The 19,184-nt window shown below is 36.3% G+C and overlaps 1 protein-coding gene and 1 pseudogene across 1 annotated transcript; both read right to left on the bottom strand.

The window, feature by feature from the left end:
* Positions 1-4,918: 4,918 nt before the first annotated feature.
* On the bottom strand, positions 4,919-9,060 carry LOC110697321 (serine carboxypeptidase-like 33). The gene is made up of 10 exons (XM_021874704.1): positions 8,670-9,060; positions 8,478-8,585; positions 8,144-8,239; positions 7,943-8,035; positions 7,749-7,837; positions 7,397-7,654; positions 6,970-7,136; positions 6,574-6,669; positions 5,513-5,618; positions 4,919-5,269 (listed from the first exon to the last, which is right to left on the bottom strand). The coding sequence occupies exons 1-10, from the start codon at positions 8,935-8,937 to the stop codon at positions 5,123-5,125; spliced, it is 1,428 nt and encodes a 475-aa protein (XP_021730396.1). The 5' UTR covers positions 8,938-9,060; the 3' UTR covers positions 4,919-5,122.
* An 835-nt stretch (positions 9,061-9,895) lies between these two features.
* On the bottom strand, positions 9,896-19,151 carry LOC110697322 (annotated as a pseudogene).
* Positions 19,152-19,184: the final 33 nt, after the last annotated feature.

Consider the following 19,184-nt stretch of genomic DNA (forward strand, 5'->3'; position numbering starts at 1 on the left):
CCTAACCTTAGAGGAGCTAGTAGGACACCTCAAAATTGAGGAGGAAAACCGTATCAAAGACAAAGGCCATACTGTTTTCCCTTCCTCTTCTTCTGCCAAAGCCAATCTTGTTGAACCCAAACCAAACAACCGGTCCAAAGCCAAAAATAGTTTTCTTAAGCCAAAGGGGAAGGTTGAGAAGTACAAGTTTAAGGGTACCTATGTTGAGTGTGGGCTAACTGGTCACAAGGCTAAGGATTGCAGGGTCAAGAAGAAGAACAATGGACAGAGACAAGTGAATCTTATTGAGGATTCTAACGTTATTGTTGCTGTTGTTTTAGAAGCTAACCTTACAGGTAATGCTGCTGAGTGGATTGTTGACACTGGAGCAACCAGACACATCTCCGTCAGGAAGGACATGTTCACCACCTATGACAAGGTTGAAGGTGAAAATGTCTTCATGGGCAACTCAGCCTCTGCCTCTATCCAAGGCAAAGGGAAAATCGTTCTCACTCTTACTTCTGGAAAATTGCTTACTCTCACTAATGTTTTGCATGTTCCAGAGATGTGCAAGAATTTAATTTCTGGCAGTTTACTAAAGGCTGGACTAAAGCTCTCCTTTGATTCTGATAGATTAGTTCTTACTCGCAATGGGGAATTTGTGGGGAAGGGCTTTTGTAATGGAGGGCTTTTTACTCTTGATGTTAAAGTTAACACTATGAATAAGAATGCTAGTACTTCTTCTGCTTATATTGCTGAGTCTATTGATTTATGGCATGCTAGATTAGGTCACGTTAACATTGATTCGGTTAAAAGGCTTAAACACTTAAATTTGATTCCACGTTTTTCTAACACTGATTTTTCGAAATGTCAAATTTGTGTTGAAGCCAAATTCACAAAGAAGCCATTTAAATCAGTAGATAGACAGACCGAAGTACTAGAACTTGTTCATAGTGACTTGGGTGATTTTAATAATCACGAGAGCAGAGGGGGGTAAGAAGTATTGATGATTGTTTACGTTTTTACATGGTTTATCTTCTCAGGTCTAAGGACGAAGCTAAGGAAATGTTCCTTAAATATAAAGCTGAGGTAGAAAACCAATTTAACAAGAAGATTAAGAGAGTTAGGAGTGACAGGGATGGTGAGTACAGCCCTGACACTCTTAAGGCATTTTGTGAGCAACTCGACATTGTACATGAGACGACAGCTCCCTACCCAAACAGAACGGTATAGCTGAAAGGAAAAATAGAACTTCAAAGAATATGATGAGTTCTATGCTTATTAGTTCTAGGCTTCCTAACAATATGTGGGGAGAGGCTATTCTTTCTGCTTGTCATGTTTCTAACAGGGTTCCTCATAAGAAGCTTGACAAGACTCCATACGAGATATGGAAAGGTCGAGTGCCGAACCTGAAATACTTGAAAGTGTGGGGGTGCCTAGCAAAATTAGGCATACCTAGTTTCAAGAGGGACAAGATTGGTCCTAAAACGATTGATTCTATTTTTGTTGGTTATTCTTATCAAAGTGCAGCTTATCGTTTCCTTGTTAAAGGTACTAACAACTCTTATGCAGGTGGCCATATCATTGAGGCAAGAGATGCATAATTCTTTGAGAACATTTTACCTTGGAAAATATCTCCCCCTTATGATAGTGAATTACCTGCTAGTAGTTCTGTTAGTTTACCTATTGCTAATTCTCCTATTACTAATGATAATTCTGTTTTAGAGCCGATGAGAAGCAAAGGGCACGAAAGGACAACAGGTTTGGTCCTGACTTTATTACTTCCTTTTTATCTGAATCTTCTTTAATTGACGATGATTTTGTGCATATCTTTGTTTTGAAAGATGATCCAAGAACTTATGATGAGGCAATGAGGTTAGTTGATGCTGTTTTTTGGAAAGAAGCAATTGATAGTGAGTTGCAATCAATTCTCAATAATAACACTTGGGAGTTGGTTGAACTTCCTAGAGGTTGTAAGCCCATTACTTGTAAATGGATTTTAAGGAACAAATTGAAAGCCGATGGATCCATAGACAAGTATAAGGCAAGGATAGTAGTGAGGGGTTTTACTCAAAAGTTTGGAATTGATTATTTTGATACTTACTCCCCTGTCACTAAAATTGCAACCATCAGGACTTTAATTGCTCTTGCTTGCATTTTTTTATCTTGTTGTTCATCAAATAGATGTCAAAACTGCTTTTGTGAATGGTGACTTGGATGAGGAAATTTACATGGTCCAACCTGAAGGGTTCGTTGTTCCGGGCCAAGAGAACAAGGTTTGTAAATTAGTCAAGTCATTGTATGGGCTTAAGAAAGCTCCAAAGCAATGGCATGAGAAATTCGATAAGACTATGACTGGTAATGGTTTTCATGTTAATGAAGGTGATTCTTGTGTTTATTCTAAGCATGATAGTCTTGGTTGTGTGATTATTTGTCTTTATGTGGATGATATGTTAATCTTTGGAACTGACCTGGATCGAGTAAATGAAACAAAACGGATTTTGAGTTCGAATTTTGAAATGAAAGACATGGGTGAGGCAGATGTGATTTTGGGAGTAAAAATCAAAAGGACTCCAAATGGCATATGTCTTAATCAGTCACACTACGTTGAAAAACTTCTTAAAAAGTTTGACTCCTTTAATGTCGATCAAGTTAAGACTCCATATGACCCGAGCTTCCACCTAAAGAAAAATAATGGTGATCCAGTTGATCAATCAGAATATGCTAGAATTATTGGTAGTGTTATGTTTCTTATGAACTACACTAGACCTGACATTGCTTATTCTGTTAGTAGGTTGAGCAGGTACACTCATAACCCAAGCAGTGATCATTGGGTTGCTCTAAGGAGGTTGCTTAGGTACCTTAAGGGTACTATGGATTGGGGTTTGCATTACTCCAATTTTCCAGGAGTTTTGGAGGGTTTTTTTGATGCCAACTGGGTATCCGATAATGATAAAGTTAACTCCACCAGTGGCTATATCTTCACCCTTGGGGGTGGAGCCGTATCCTGGAAATCTTGTAAGCAATCTTGTACTGCTATGTCTACTATGGAATCTAAGTTTATTACTCTTGAATTGGCAGGTCATGAGGCAGAATGGTTGAGAAACATGCTTGTTGATATTCCACAGTGGGGGAAGCCAGCTCCTTCAGTTGTATTTCATTGTGATTCACAAGCTGCGATTGCTGTTGCACACAACCATGCCTATAATGGGAAGAAGAGACACATTCGTCTGAGGCATAAGGCTGTCAGAATTCTGTTGTCTGAAGGGGTGATATCACTGGACTATGTTAAGTCCGAAAAGAACATTGCAGATCCGTTAACTAAAGGCCTATGTAGAAAACTAGTTTTGGAAACATCAGAAGAGATGGGGCTAAAGACCGTTGTATGAATTGTGAAATAGTGAACTCCTACTCACTATGAGTTCAAAGGGGAACATTATATAATAATTCGAAAGCACAATTTTTATTTTTTTTCCATCTCTAGATGTTTGTTTTGTGCTTAGCTACAAATGAGAAAGAGGTTGAGCATATGGCTCTTAATGAACCCATATCCATATTTTGGTGGTGTGTTGTAGCTCACACTTGATGGGATTCACCTACTTAGGTGTGGAAGTGTGGCCGCTTCCTATGAGTATTTCATGGGTTTATTCTCTAGAGCACCTATTAGCATCCAGGCTTGGACGTATGGCCAGTAATGCGTCACCTTTATTCGCGGAATTTCAAAATATTATTCATGTTCAATTGTGTGGCTCAAAGTGATGGGTCCCTAACTCCCTATTGAGTTCAAGATGAAGGTCACTTGGTAGGTGAGGGATCATAGCTTGATGTCCACTATGTGTTAATTCAAGTCGCGAGACATTGACACTTATGCAATTGTTTTGTTTTGCCCAGAATTATTTCTTCTTCCTTTCTTTTTCATATCTTCGAACCTGTGGGGGATTGTTGGAAGTTCTTGATATAAAAAATAAGAGTGAAGAAAAGAAAACAAGAGAAAGTGAGAGTCACAAATGAAAAGGGAAAAATCACACATTGGTGGAGGGAAAGGTTTTCTCCTTATTTTTATATTGTACTATGTTAGTACTTCTTAGTTGAGTGACTTGGAGGTGGGTGTTGTACCACACACACGCGCGCGTGCGCCAAGCCGGGTCGAGCTCAGGCCTCGGGACTTGGGACTTGGGGAATGCGATGCGCGGGCGTGGGTCCTTTTATTTTTGGAGGAATTTTATTTGACAGAATATTCCTTATTTATTCTAGCCGTTTTTTACTGTTGGGATCCCTTGATTACAGCTAAACCGTTACACTTATTGATTGTGTTTTTTGACTGACCAGATGAATCTGGACATTTTCTTGGTTGCGTTCTGTCTCTGATTGTGGACAGTAACGGTCAGTCGTTTTGCTTGATTTTTGGCCTTAATCATATGGTCGTTTCTTCCTTTTTTCTTGCTGGTCGTTGCTGGCCATCTTCCTCCTTGCTGCCTATATAAACCCAGTCCCTCATCAGCAAAAGACACAGAAAAACATCATTCCTCTCTCTTCTCTCTTAAAAATAACTAAACACTGTTCTGTTATTTCTGGGCAAGTATTCTGAATTCCAGTCCGGTTTGTGAGTTCACATAAACTTCGGCGCCGTGCTTATCCTGGAGGACGGCCGCTTCTTGTCTACTGCACCGGGAGGTAGCGCGGAATCGTCTTTTAGGTCAGTGGTTTACCACGACACGGCTACTGTTTTCTGGTTCACGCTTCAAGAGATAAGTTTACTGTTTTATTGCTTTTAGTATCATATCAGTTAACAGGTATGTGGGGAACCAACCTTGTGACAAGTTCAAGATCCACTATCTACATGCTTAGGATCATGGAGATTTCCTTACCTCCCCATCTACGTCCATTATTCAATTATTAAGAAGCGTAGGAATACTTATTAACTTATATGTCTATGCAGTCGAGATAAATATGACCAGCATTTATAAGCGATTCCAAAAAAAGTGTACGTAACAACAATTGTGTAACAAAATATATGAGTTCCTTTTTTTTTTTTTTTTTTTTTTGAAAGAAAATATACGAGTTCCTTATTGCTATTTGTTTTATTTTACGCCTTCTATAGACATAACAAATTAACAATTGATAAACATAAAACACCCTAAGTTCATCTTTTTGCCAGAAGATCTTCTCCTGTTAAAAAAGAGTGAATCAGAGCAAGTGCTTCACTAGGCTTATTCAGAGGTACCAGATGACCTGCCCCTCGAACAGTCACCAACGTTAAACCTTCGTACTCCACTAATCTTCCTCCTACCTGAATTTACAATTATAGTTGACATACCAGCGTTAGTTCTTATACTGTTGCAGACTTGCTGGCATCGTTACTAATATACTCCCTCTATCCAATACGGAGTACTATATATAGAGCTAGCATGTTTTGAGAAAAATTAACCGTCAAAGCTTAATCTTGAAACACGAGAGTCCTTTTTTTATGTACTTGTGTATAGATTATTGAGTGTACCTTTACTTCTAGAGAGCCGAGAAAAGATTTGTTTACCTGATGTTGATGGTACCAGGAACGCCAAGGTGTCTTTATTGGCAACCCAAGTGACTCAACCCAGTACCTAGTTCCAATCACCGGGACTCTACCATCCACATCTCCACTGTTCCAAGTAACACGTCAATTAGTACAGAGCACAAGGCCATTCCTTTAATTGTTTACATGAAGCTTTAATTTTCACTTATACCCCTCATCAGCTTCTCCGTTTCTAAACTTACATGGATGATAATTAAAATTATATTTCAAACTAGTGAGTTTTGAACATTTTCGCATTTGGCATTATTCAAGGAAAAAGACTGATGAATATGCATTATAGATTACTTTATCTTCCTTAAAAAAAAAAGATTACTTTACCTTAGGACAGTATGTGGTGCATAAGCCACAGATTTTACAAAAAGTAAAGTAAAGATAGGGGGGAAAAAAAAAATCATGTGCAAATTGCCTATAGACTACAGAATCATAGTCAAATTGAGCCATCTTGTTTTGTTTTCATCTGGTTAGATTTTATTCCTAGCTACCTTTACCGAATGATAAACAGCCAGCTGCATTATTTTACCCCCAACCATTCTTGAAAGTTTTCAAGATTTGGTGATTACAAACAGACAACAGTACAACAGACAACCGTACGTGTTCTACAGCATATTAGCATCTATCCATATCCTAGAAGTAATGATTCATTAGCATAAGGTTAAACTTCAGAGATGTCAATATCGTAAAACATAAAACATCCTTAGCTGTAGACCTCCAATAAAATTTTCCTTAATTACTACGGGGTAACATTTTCTAAAACAATTAAGAAAAGTAAATTTTAATTTATTAATAAGCCTCGGTTTTTAGCTCAAATTACAGTTCTGACCTGCTCCTGTGACTGAGAGTCTGAGTACATCGACAACTCTCCAAATTCACCAGTTATGCCTAGATATAGTTAAGAATATGAAACTTCTAATTTCTGTGATCTACAAGGTGGTGGATGATGAAGCAGAACTTTTTAAAAACTACATTCATGACAAGTAACAAGAAAAACAAAATTAACTTTATGCCATCAATCAGAGATATACCTGTAAACCCAGATCTTGAGACCACCTTGTATCAGCTTCTTGTAGATCGGCAGGACAGATTGAACTGTAGCATTGTATGTATTCAGAATGTTGTCACTGAAAAAGGAAAACCGAGGTGGTAAATATCAACTCAAATAGTATATGCCGAGCATCATATCTTATAGAAAAGGCTGGAAGTAGCTAACTTCTTGGGCATCACTGTAAATTTTAAATTCTTGAATTTAACCATTTCAACTGTATAAACAAGTTGTATGATTTGATTAAGTTATAAACTCAAACTATGAAGATTGACTATAGAAATCTGGAAAATGGCTTTAATTCTGCAATCTAGTTTATGGTTTTCCTAAGTAATCAAAACTCACAGCTCACAGCGACAACAACAATTAGTTAGCTTACTTGCAAACATTCCACTTGACACTAGTATTTGAAGTCCCTCTATTAACATTTGCACGAAGCGATGCTTGTACATCTGCCCTGTTGAAGTATGTTTCTGCATAATTTGAATAGCAAGGGTCATACCCCCCTGAATATATTCTTGGCCTCCTCAATCCGTAATTTTCCTCCTGTAAAAAATGTACCCACAAACTATTCATGTAGACATATAGTGTAGATGTTATCCAAATAAAGGCTTTGTATCTTCACCTTAGGAAAAAAAAAAAGGTTTTGGGAAAAATAACTTCAGAGGGCTAAAAAGCTTCATAATATGCACAGGGAAAGATAATTTTTGCACCATGATAAAGAAAATCCTGCTTATTGCTTAAATAATGATGCAATCGAATTCTATTCATAGTGATAAAAGGAAAACAAAAGGTGATAGACTTACCTTATTAGTATAATAAGCTTGTGATGAAGTGCTGTTCGAAAGACAAATTGGAGCATATATGTTGTAAAAGTCGATTTCTTTGTATTTTCCATAAACCAAATTCATGGCAGTCACACATTCCTTCGGCCAATATAAGGTCTTGAAATCACACACTTCTTTAGTCTTATTATACATATCATCAGTTATTACAGTGTGACTCCAAGCATATTCTAACAGACCCTTTGAGTCATAAAAATCATCAGTTTCAGGGTTCCCTACCTGCATAGAAACTTAATTTAAAGCAATATTAAGTTTTTGTGGATCGACGTTTTTAAAAATGTCAATGTACATGGCATTATGGCAGTGTACATACCAGGAAACCTTTGAGATTAATCTTCAGGTACTTAGTCTGATCCTTATTCCTGTCAAAGATAAGCTCTGCTAGTTGAGGGACATAGTGACCTATAAAGGGGAAATTCATTAGATGAGATAAACTGGTAAAGTTTGGAGTTGCTAATAATTGTCCGTATACTGCAGCAAATAACTTGAGGACATTATATGAATTACCTGCATAACTTTCTCCGGCTAGGAAGAAATCTCGGTTCTTGAACTGTGGGTATTTTCCCAACCAATTTACCAAGAAAATGTATGCATCCTCAGCTTCATGCAAAACAATAAAAATAAGTGATCTAAGGCAATGACAGCTTGATAAGTTCATAAAAGGTTGCAGCAAAGATGAGTAGAATCGATCCATGTAGGAGAGCTTACCTACAAATTTATCATCCAATTTGGTGAGATCAGAGGATGTGTTGGTATAAGAGAACCCTACTCCGACAGGAGACTCCACGAAGAGCAAATTTGCTTCTACAAAGATAGCATGATACAAAAAAGGAAAGTGGACAAAAAAAGTCTTAGATGAAACCATCTTGCACAAATTCAGCAACAGAAAAAAAAAAAAAAAAAAAAAAGTTGGCCTGAAAATTAACCAGGCACCCCTAAAGTCAACCTGCTAGTCTCACTATAAGTTATTGTGATTCTGCCCATAATCGATTTACTAATTACTAAGAGAAATATATGGTAGTGAACATGAGCTGATAATAACCTGTAATCCAAGAAAAGTTATTGAAGAGCAAACCAACACCATTTTCATCAACTTTAAGAGGACCTAATTCCACAAGAGCGCCATATCCTACTGATGAGCAACCAGGTCCTACATAATGGAAAAAAACTTTCAAGCACTGAAGCGAAAAAGATAATAGCGTACAAACTTAAATGAACACGTTAATATACATACCTCCATTGAGCCAGAGTAGGAGAGGTTTATCAGAGAGCTGGGAAAGAGCTTCAAAGAACCAGTAAAAAAGGGCCCTGCCATTATTTTGGTTGACAGTGATGTAACCTGAGTACTGTGATATTGGTGGGTTTGATGGTTGACCTGGTAAATTTAGTATCTTGCTGTCATCTTCTTCAGACACAGCAAATGTTTCTGACGCTTTAATGAGTGTAATATAGAATACAAGTAAGATGAGAAAAGAAAAAATTTTAGTTATGCTGCTCATCATAGGATCAAGATAACACCAAAAGCTACTTCTGGAGCCTACTTTCAGATATCAGTCTGTCTAATTGTGCCTGAGTATATATAGAGCTGATGTAACACTTTTTTGCACAGCAATCAATAACTATTCACAGAGGATGATCGTTGGCGCACCTCATCCATTCTATTATGGAGATCACAGGTCCACCTTGCTAAAAGTAAAGGTCAAAAGTATAGCAAGTTTTCAAGTATCTTGAACTTTTTACCAATTTTGACGAGTCCATTATGCTCCAGATTGAACTTTCCACAATATTACAGTAAAATTACAAGTTCTTTTGTAATACATTTCTTTCGGCTGGGGAGTAAAAGTGATACAGTGTGTTAGGCGCAGTGTGTGAAGAGCATGCTCACCAACATGGTTACAGATCGTGCATGCGCCAAACTAGAAGCACCATTATAAGTACTCCTAGATGCATAAAATAATTAACAAGTGGCAGAATAAGCAATTTAATTGCATATCTTACCCATTATCCCAAATATTAATGAAGCACATTATCCCACTACCTCTTTGGCCAATTATCTTGCTAGTAAATTGATGATATGCCAAAAGCTAAATGTCCAAAGTTAGGTAAACAAGTGTTCAATACCACATTTGTTAGAACATGCGGAACAAGCGCACGAGAAAACTATGGTAAACCACTTTTACTGAAGTGGGCATCATATGTTCAAAGACCAATATCACGAGATCAGTATTCTAGCAAAGTGCAAAGATATGGAGTTATCTGCCTCACTCATAAATAGACAGATAGAAGGGAATGAATGAAATGATTCACCATATTTCACTTCCATGGCAAGGCCACTCTTAATATGTCTTCTTTTGGGGATTTCTTCTCTTCTGCTCTAATTTATCTTTTGGGGATTTCTGGGGTTGTGAGAAGAGGGACAAATGGATTATAGTGGACTTGAATCCGAAATTTCATGACCAATATTGTAACATGTATACATTAGATTAATAGATATTAATGTACATTAAAAAAATTTGTGTACATTAGAAATATCTGAATACAAATTTCAGGAAACAACAGATCCAAATCAATATGAATTTGGATATTATTGAAATGGACATACAAATTTTTAAAATTGGAAGATTTACAAATTTGCATATCAATATGCACTTGATTTACACTGGCAGAGTGGCAGAGCTTTCGATCAAATAATATACACATCAGATAGAATCTCTGAGCATCACCTTGCTGTTTCAAGAAATAGGCCTTCTGCGGCAAGTAAAATTCGCTTCAGATTATTATCCATGATTAGGAAACACGATATATATCAATGCTTAATGTAATGAGGGATATGGCAGTCAGCTACTCTGGTCTGAGCACATATATATATCCAAACCAATACATAAGAATTGAAGGGATAAACAATGGCATGAGATAATTCCAAACCAATATATCCATCCACATGAAAAATTGAAGAGCACATACTACACCTAAAACCAGGAAAGAATTTGTACCTATCATTTTTCATGATTATAAGAAATTCTTGGTCACACTCATTCAACGTAACTTTTGTGATACTATCAACTTAATCTATCAAAACTTGATACAATATGACACAAAGTTGAGGATGTTAAGTAGTTCGTGCAAACATGAAGTAAAAGTTCGACCAAGTAATACATATAAAAAGTGGAAGGTAAGCAATGCAACTAGTAAGGTAGCTTGGAAATTTTCAGCAGATAACTCAGCAAGGGCTAGGATCAATGCACATCACCCCCAATCTTTTAAAACCGCTAATTATCGAATGTTGAATTTGGCAAATTAAAATCCTCTATGGCACAGGTCAAACTTGGTTAAAACTCTTAACAGTGTATCAGGTCAGGGAGCCATTTGTCCCTACTTCATATCTAATCTGGAATTTGGTAATTTCCAAAAAAGAACCCTAGAGACTTCATATATTATACCTCGTCTCAACTTATTTTTAGCTGTAACATGAACTTATAGGTCCTTAACTGAGCTAATATGAATTAATAAGAAAAATACATAATTTTCAAGGCGAAATGAACAGGGCTGAGGTATGGATAAAAATAATATAATATATGCAAACAAATAGTAATGCTTGTTTATGATCTAGTTCTAATTTGTCACATACTACCAACCATAATTTTTCAGTAAACCTCAAACTACTGTTATAAGAATTCTCCATAAATTTCATGGAAAAAAAAAAAAAAAAAAAAAAGAAGAGAAAATAACAGGTCAGAAAAACAGAAGGGAGCTCTAGTATCATATACTTCAGAAGGCAATCAGCCTATCTTTGATAAAATTATATACTTCATATTTACTTTACCTTTATTATCAGAAGAATGCTCCTTGGCAGAAAACTTTGATAATGATTCTTATACCAGCAACTTCCCATCAGGCAGTTGAACCCAGAGGCAATAAGGCCAATTCAACATCATCATCTTCAAGTTCAGATTTCTTTCTGAGTTTGAGAGGTCGACAAATAAATCTGAGGAAGCGACTTAGTGGATCCTGTAGTCCTTCCATATCATAGTGTCCAAAACGCCAATCTCGATCAGCATAAGGGCGCCATACGGGTTCGTCAAGACCCCCTTTTAGAGATGAAAATTAGGAAATTAATTAGCAATTGGGATGTTATCCAACTAAGAAACACAAAGAGTTGCAGCTATTTTATTGTGACATGCTCCTACTATCTTAACTAAACCAGGTCCTCACTTAGAAGAACAATAATCAATCTAGACAGCATTCTTACCAATTTCAAATTTTATATCTAAAAGATAAGAGTTACACGAGAGCAAAAATTCAGTCTAGGTTAGGAACAAGAACATGATCGTGCCATAGGTTACCTGCATACATTAAACCATGTTTGTCCATAGCACGATAGAATGGCCTAGTCTTTTTTCCTTTGGCAGCTCTACGAAGTTCCCTCCATGCTTGCTCCCTGTCTTGATGTGAGACTATACCCGTTGTTGCCACCTGAAATATACATGAGCATTGAAGGAAACCTCAGAACTGTATATGGCAGCACAGCTGCTCATGTCAAGCTAAATTTGGAAAGGAAAAAAGAAAAAAGAAAAAAGAAACATTTTACTTTGGAAAATAAATGGTAGGAAGGACGTGGGACTCGGGCTAGATTATTGGCACGATCAACCGCTACAAGTCCAAATTTAGGTCCATATCCATCTGCCCACTCCCAGTTGTCTGAAATTGTCCAGAAGAGATAACCGATAATAGGGATACCCTGCATAACAAAAGTGAAGATATGTGAGATTGAGAATTGGTCAAAATGGTAAAGAGCTGAATATACTCAAACGGAAATATACAGGGAAGAGTCACTATAAGCACCATAATCATGGCACCATAAATGGCAAGTAAATGCTCCAGTATATATGGCCTTCTGATGATGTCAGTCTCGTCTGAGACCCCGTTTTCAGTAATAATAAATGGTATGTTTAAATGCTTGTATCTCTCATGGAACTGAAGAAGCATACGGAACAAGCCATCAGGATAGACTCCTCGTCCAGACTCACTATATTCATCCGTCTCTACTAGCTTTAATCCAGCACCACAGACAACTTCCTGACAGCAAGCACAGTAGATACATGGAGATTAATTTGATCCTTTTGTAAGAAAATCTTTCAGATACAATTTACCAGGGTATACAACAATCTGCCCGTAATAGTTTAACCCAATATAGTCCATCTTCTCAGATATACTGTCCATAAAGGGGTAAAGAGTCATGGAGTTGGCGAGTGTGACAGCAGCAACATCAAAGAGCCCATAGGGTCGCATAAATGAGACATGATGAGCAACGCCAACAAGTGGCTTTGATAATTTGCTGCAACAATACTTTTATAGTCAATAAATACTGAAAATTGCCTATTCAAAAATATATATATATATACTGAGAATTGCTTCAAGAAGCTTGCTCCAATTGAAGAAACTTTCAGTATCTTCATAAGCAGGATAACTTGTATAGACAACAGGATATGACTTTTAAACCACTACAAGACACAATATCTGAATAAGGAAAATTTTCACAAAACACATTATGTGGCATATTTAGTCAGTGTTTATGAGAGCACTTGTTAGCAAATGATCTTTGGCTTGATTTTCTCAGTTGCACTCAGAAATCTGCAGAAATATAACCTGTTTTCATGGATGTAATCATATGCTTTTGAGTGTGCAGTGGCAATCCAGTCCATGGTTTGATTAAACACACCAGTCGGCAGAGCAGAAGTTGCCACTTCCAACATGTCAGGATTACCGCCAGGCCAAGCACCAGCACAGTATGTCAGCATACAAAAGACATGAGGCTCATTAAATGTAACCCAGTAGTCTACCACATCTAACACACTATCAACAACAAGCCTGCAAAAACAAAGAATAGACCAAGTTATACTAAAAGAAAGTCATAGTTGGGAAACTGGGGATAGTACGATACAAATGAAAATCTAGCATGACAGCTCCCACAGGAGGAGTACGAATATCAATAAACAAATGATGGATGAAGTTTACCTTGAATGCACATAAATTCGATTATTTTGTGGAAGCATTACAATAAACATTATTTTATGGAAACAAAAGCCTAATAAACTATCAAATGTTTAGATAGTACAGATTAAAAATCAACCCACTGCAATAACAATTAAAAGTCTACACTGCCTTAACCCATAAATAAGCTAAATAAGTGATTCTAACACACAACAAATCACTAATTAAAGCAATTCCTAAGAAGATTTGTGCATTCCATTCTAACCACAGAAGTCACAAAATTGACACAGAAGCAGGCCACATATGTTTTCCTTTGCCCTTCCAAATCCAAAAAGAAAACTTGCAGCAGATCCGAATCACTAAGAGGGAAGCCCCATCACTTACCAAACATAAGAAGAAAAAAACCTCCTTCAAATTTGACTTGCCAAGATGCCAATATGTGAGCAGAACTCACTATTGAGTATTGACATGCAACAACATACAGATTCCCAAAATTAGCCAACCTTGTTCTTTGGACCTATCATTTGGGTGTGATTCTACCAAACACCAAGATTCACATAAAAGTTCTCACCTTAAGAAGAAATATAGCCTTCCAAACAAAGATGACAATAAAGAATACACATTACCTCAGTGGTAAAAATAACCAAATCAAAAACAGTCTGCTGACATGTTAAGTATTCTTATCCACTAAGATGTCAACAGGGAAGATAGGGTACTTCAGAGGAAAAGATAATCAAACCAAAAAAAAAAAAAAAGTCTACTGACACGGATTGTATTCTTATTACTAAAATGAGAATACGGCACAAAATTCTTTTTAAGTGACATCTGCTTCATGTTAATCAGCTCCGATAAGACTTTAACCATCAACTACTGTAGATACTTGTAGAAAGATAAAGATCAATGAGCAAGTGTTCAACACCAACAGTAGAATTACATAGAAAGTTCAATCCACACAGCCAAATGATAAATTTTTGAAAAGGTACAAGACACCCGAGAACAATTCGTTACAGAAACAAAAGAGATCTCTGTAAGGGGGGTAACTTCGGCAATATCAGCACCTAATTAGTCAATGTTGGATTACATAACAATTGATCAAGAGACTAGAAGTGATCTCTATAATTTTCAAGATTTGGTAGTAGCCACTAATTTTGAGAACCATACAGGGCATACACAGTAGGGGACTAAAAGGCAAGTACTAGCCAGACAACTACAATTACGATTATATTGATATCCTTTTTAGCGTAACTATGTATTATTATAATAAGACATGAGAGATGATTAGCAAAACTCATCAGTTTAAAATTAAATTAAATTTCTTGTCAAAAAAAAATTAAAATTTAAAACCCTTGACATAGGGACGAAGGAAATAGCAAATAGCACCCAAACATATGAAGGGTAGTTTAATTTAATCAATAATTTGGATTAGGGAAAGATGAGTTATATTCAAAGCAAGCCCCTTATTACAGCTAGAAGATAATTAAATTAATATTAGACCTATATAGATAACAACTAAAAATCTAGAATGCAGGAGACAGTAAGTCATCTGAGTAAGGGACCAAAGACACTGCAATACCCAGGTCATACAACAATGAATGTCATACTGGATAAAAGAAAATCCTGAAACAGATACAAGAGCTCAAATAAAGCCAATAAAACTTTCTGCAAACTAGAGACTACCAATGCCACTTAATATACAACTGCCAGAGAAGAGCCATATGAGCCGATCACAATAGAACTTTAGCACCTTATGTCTACCAAAGCCTATAATATATAGAACGCTTGCTAGTCCTCCAGAATATATGTTAGATGAATACACTCTATCCAGAGTGCCTCACAAAGGTTGCAACATAAGAAAGTCCAAGATCTCACAAAAATCTTGTCATATAATCCACACACAAGATCCCAACACACTATGTCTTCCCCCCTCCTCTCTCCTACCCAAGACCGGTTCTCGATTCAGCTTCCCAGGAAATGCTTTTTCTCCAAAGTATTTCAAAAGAATCTAGAGGATAAATACATTGTCAGGTTGCATAAAAATTGAGTTTCCCCTTTCTATACATCAGCAGCTGTTCCTCGACACAACTCACACAAGATTATGTATCACATGGAACATGGTGCTTTATTATCCTAGAACCCCTCACTCATCTTTCATGGTCATTTCAATGATTCAAAAGTTAGAATAGTTGACTCTTTAAAATTCTTAAATTCAGTAGGAAAAGAAGTGATCTTAAAAAAAATGAAGCAGTAAAGCTATAATCATTATTTTTGTAACAATGAGAAATCTTTTCTTCATAAAAGAAACGGGTGACTGATTTAGCAGGTTATATTTTAAAAGACAAGGAGTCTTCTGAAGATGTTAATCACCCTTCAAAGCCACAAACACAATCATCAAGGTATAAGGGTGAAGAGAATGAAGACCTGGTAAAATGCATGAAGTAATCAACAGTTTTCTCCAGTTTCCACCCTCCATACTCTCCAGCCCACGGAGGAAGTGAATGGTGGAACAGTGTCAGCATCACCTTCATTCCATATGACCGGACCCTATGGATGATCCACTTGTACCGCTCTAATGCTGCAAAATTAACCTACAAGAAAAAATGATATATAAATGAGCACAAATAAAGAAAAGGGATGGTGTCATTAAGGTATAAAAGGCTGATGAAGCATATAGTCACATAGTGAAGAAAAAATTTGGAATATATATAGAATCGTGATGGATAATGTTTTATAGTTCCATTCTTCAGATTGTCTAGAACTCTAGATAGCAAAAGAGTACAGACAAGAGACATATGAAGAATGCAGCGAAAAGACAAGACATATATGTGAACAGGACTTACAGCTTCATTAAGTTCACCTGTTGGCTCCTTAGGCATGATTCTTGTCCAATCAACACCCATGCGAAAGACAGTGACACCAGTATTTTTGGCAAGCTTGAGCTCCGTATCAGGATCAGACCAAAACCTTAGTCTCTCCTCCCTGATACAAATTTCGAGCAACGTAAAACATTATTTCAGATAATGCTAAGATTAATGTGGAGCTTGGGACCCTTAAAAAAAATCTATATACAGAAATAGAACCCCAATACATGACATAACAGAACTCCATAGAAGCGTGGACTTTTAAACTTACGGCCGGGGAACATTATGCCATGCAGCCACATTATGGTTGCATTCACTGATTGGAGCCTGCTCTTCTTCTTCTTCTACTTCAACTACTTTCTCAAAACCTCTTATCATTGCTTCCATAGCTACCTTATAACTTTTCTTTTTCTTTGGTCTATCCTTAGCTTCTGAAGGTATAGCTGGTTGAGCCCCACCATCTCCTGCACCTGAAGCCAAAAGAGCATCAGCTGGTTGTTGTTCAGATTCAGTTTCGTCACAAAGCTTTTCTTCTGCAAATTGAAGCCAGGCATCATTGAGCTTATCCTCCACATGAGCAGGCGCTGTTGCCAATCCAAAGAAGAACTCAGGTTCCCCATCTGGTATAAAAATCAAAATAAAATTTGTTAATGAGTTCCACAAAGAGTTTACATTTCATTAAGAAATGTAGGAAAAAATTATACAGTTATTGAAACAGAAATAGTCTAGGAGTAGAAAAAATTTCAGAATTTGATATCAAAATGATACTGGCATTCATAAAATATATGCAAATTTTGTAGTGACCTCATACGCATGGACCATGTAGTCATCTCATCAATATACAGCCAGTTGGCCAGTACAAGTAAGCCAGAACCAGGAGTTCAGTAAATGAGTATCTAAAGCATGGAGTTTTTTTAATTCAAGTTCGTTCTTTGGGCCTAGTGTATTATCCTAATGTACATGAAGAAGCATATAGGCTCCTTTTCTGAGAATTACCAGGTGCCTTCTGGCCTCTCCTACTATCCTACATTATCAAATTTCTCTCCACCTACAGGCATAACTAGCACATATTATTAATTAAACACGTAAAGTCTTCCGATTTTGATTTTCTCAATTCACTTTATTGCATCTATCTACCAAATATATACATGCCTTATAGGTTCTATATCCACCGATGACATTTCAAATTACTTTCACATAAGCAACTCCCTATTCAAAAAAAGGTTTTTATTTGAAGAACATGTTACACGTCAGTTAAGAATACCAATGCCTTAATTCTTGCATTTTTACCTTACATATAAGAGTATTTCTAAACTTCCAATTGTGTTACACTATTAGGCCTATTTTTTTGAGCTGTTGTGGTCTGCCCTGCTTTGCTGAGTACAAATTAGCTGCTTTGCTCTGCTGTGCCAGAAGCTCAAAAGATCAGGGCCTTACTCTATTTTCTCCTTGTAAAAGTGCATACACACAATCTTGTCACTCATGCAGCTTGAACTTTCAATTCCTCCAACGAGAAAGTCTAACTAAATATTCAATATTGATCAATCGCACACATCATCAACTAGAAACAATACACACGCATAATCAATGAGTCATGCAACTTGAATTCCCGATTCCCTATATGAGAACGACTAAATTAATCTCTAGTAATGATTAAAAAAAAAAAAAAAAAAAAAAAAAAACACACACACACACAACCTCACCACTAAAGGTAAAAAATGGCCTATTACAAAGTAAGTCATTTGTATAAATAGTATGAACACTTTCCTTTTTCGTTTGTCCTTAGTTTGGGTTTGGAAAGACTTTATTATTATTTTGATACATTTTCTCTTTCAAATACTAAATAACTAGGGGCTTAGGGCCCAAAACACACCAATATCTTTAATAGCACATCTACTTTTTAAATGAAATGAGGTAATCTCTTATCTCAACCATTTTCTTATTAAATAAGAGTAATAATTGACAAGTCTCAACAACTTATCACTTCATAAATTGTACTAGAGAAGTGTTATAAGTATCTCAAAAGCTAACATTTTACAGCCACGAACAAAAAACATTACAATCAAATCACTCAATAAAATTCAAAAGAAACAATCACAATCACTCAAGAAACAGAATTTATAAGAGCAGAACAAAACTGATTAAATAAATGAATGACAACAAGTACAGTCAGAAAACAAATTAAATTAAATACGAGCAATAATTGACAAATCTCAACAACTCATCACTTAACACTAGCATTTTAACACCACAAACAAATAAAATAAAATAAATTACTCAATAAATCAAATTTAATAGCAACAATTAAAATTACTCAAGAAACAAAATTTACAACAACAGAACAAAACAGAATTAATTAAATGAATAACAAAAAATTGAGTCAGAAAAGTAATTAAATTAACCTGAGGGATTAACATTGAAAAGAGCAAGTTCATCGGCATTCTCATCAATAGGAGTATCAAAAGGGCAAAGACTCTTCTTTCGAAACCGAGAGAAAGAGAAAGCATTTGCTGCAAATGTCAATGAAACCAATACTCCCGCAAGCTTCGTTGCCGTTACTATCAATTCAACTACTGCCATTTGAGGAAGAATCAGTGATATGCAAGGTTTATCGACAAGAAAATCTTGCTATTTTTTGAATGGATTTTAATGGGATGGTTTATATTTGGAAGGATTCATAACTCCATACTTAAATATGTTTGAAATTCTGGTATAAAGGAGAAGGGGATTTTAGAATTTTAGTGGACATAACGATGCCGTAGTAGTTTCTAGATATGGCCATTTGAGAGACATTATGGATTTATGGGTCAATCCACTAGGTAGATTTTTTTTTTCTAACCTAATATAATATACATGACTTTATACATGACTTTCTACACTGTAACCTAAAGTACGAAAAG

This window comes from Chenopodium quinoa, unplaced genomic scaffold, assembly GCF_001683475.1.
Source record: "Chenopodium quinoa cultivar QQ74 unplaced genomic scaffold, ASM168347v1, whole genome shotgun sequence".
Taxonomy (NCBI): domain Eukaryota; kingdom Viridiplantae; phylum Streptophyta; class Magnoliopsida; order Caryophyllales; family Amaranthaceae; genus Chenopodium; species Chenopodium quinoa.

Bases quoted from the DNA above. Each gene is read 5' to 3' on its own strand.
- LOC110697321 (XM_021874704.1), bottom strand. From the start codon at position 8,937: ATGATGAGCAGCATAACTAAAATTTTTTCTTTTCTCATCTTACTTGTA. The intron at 7,137-7,396 runs GTAAGTCTATCA...CATTTTTTACAG, and splicing joins AAGCTTATTATACTAATAAG to GAGGAAAATTACGGATTGAG. The intron at 6,670-6,969 runs GTAAGCTAACTA...TTCCTTTTTCAG, and splicing joins GTCAAGTGGAATGTTTGCAA to TGACAACATTCTGAATACAT.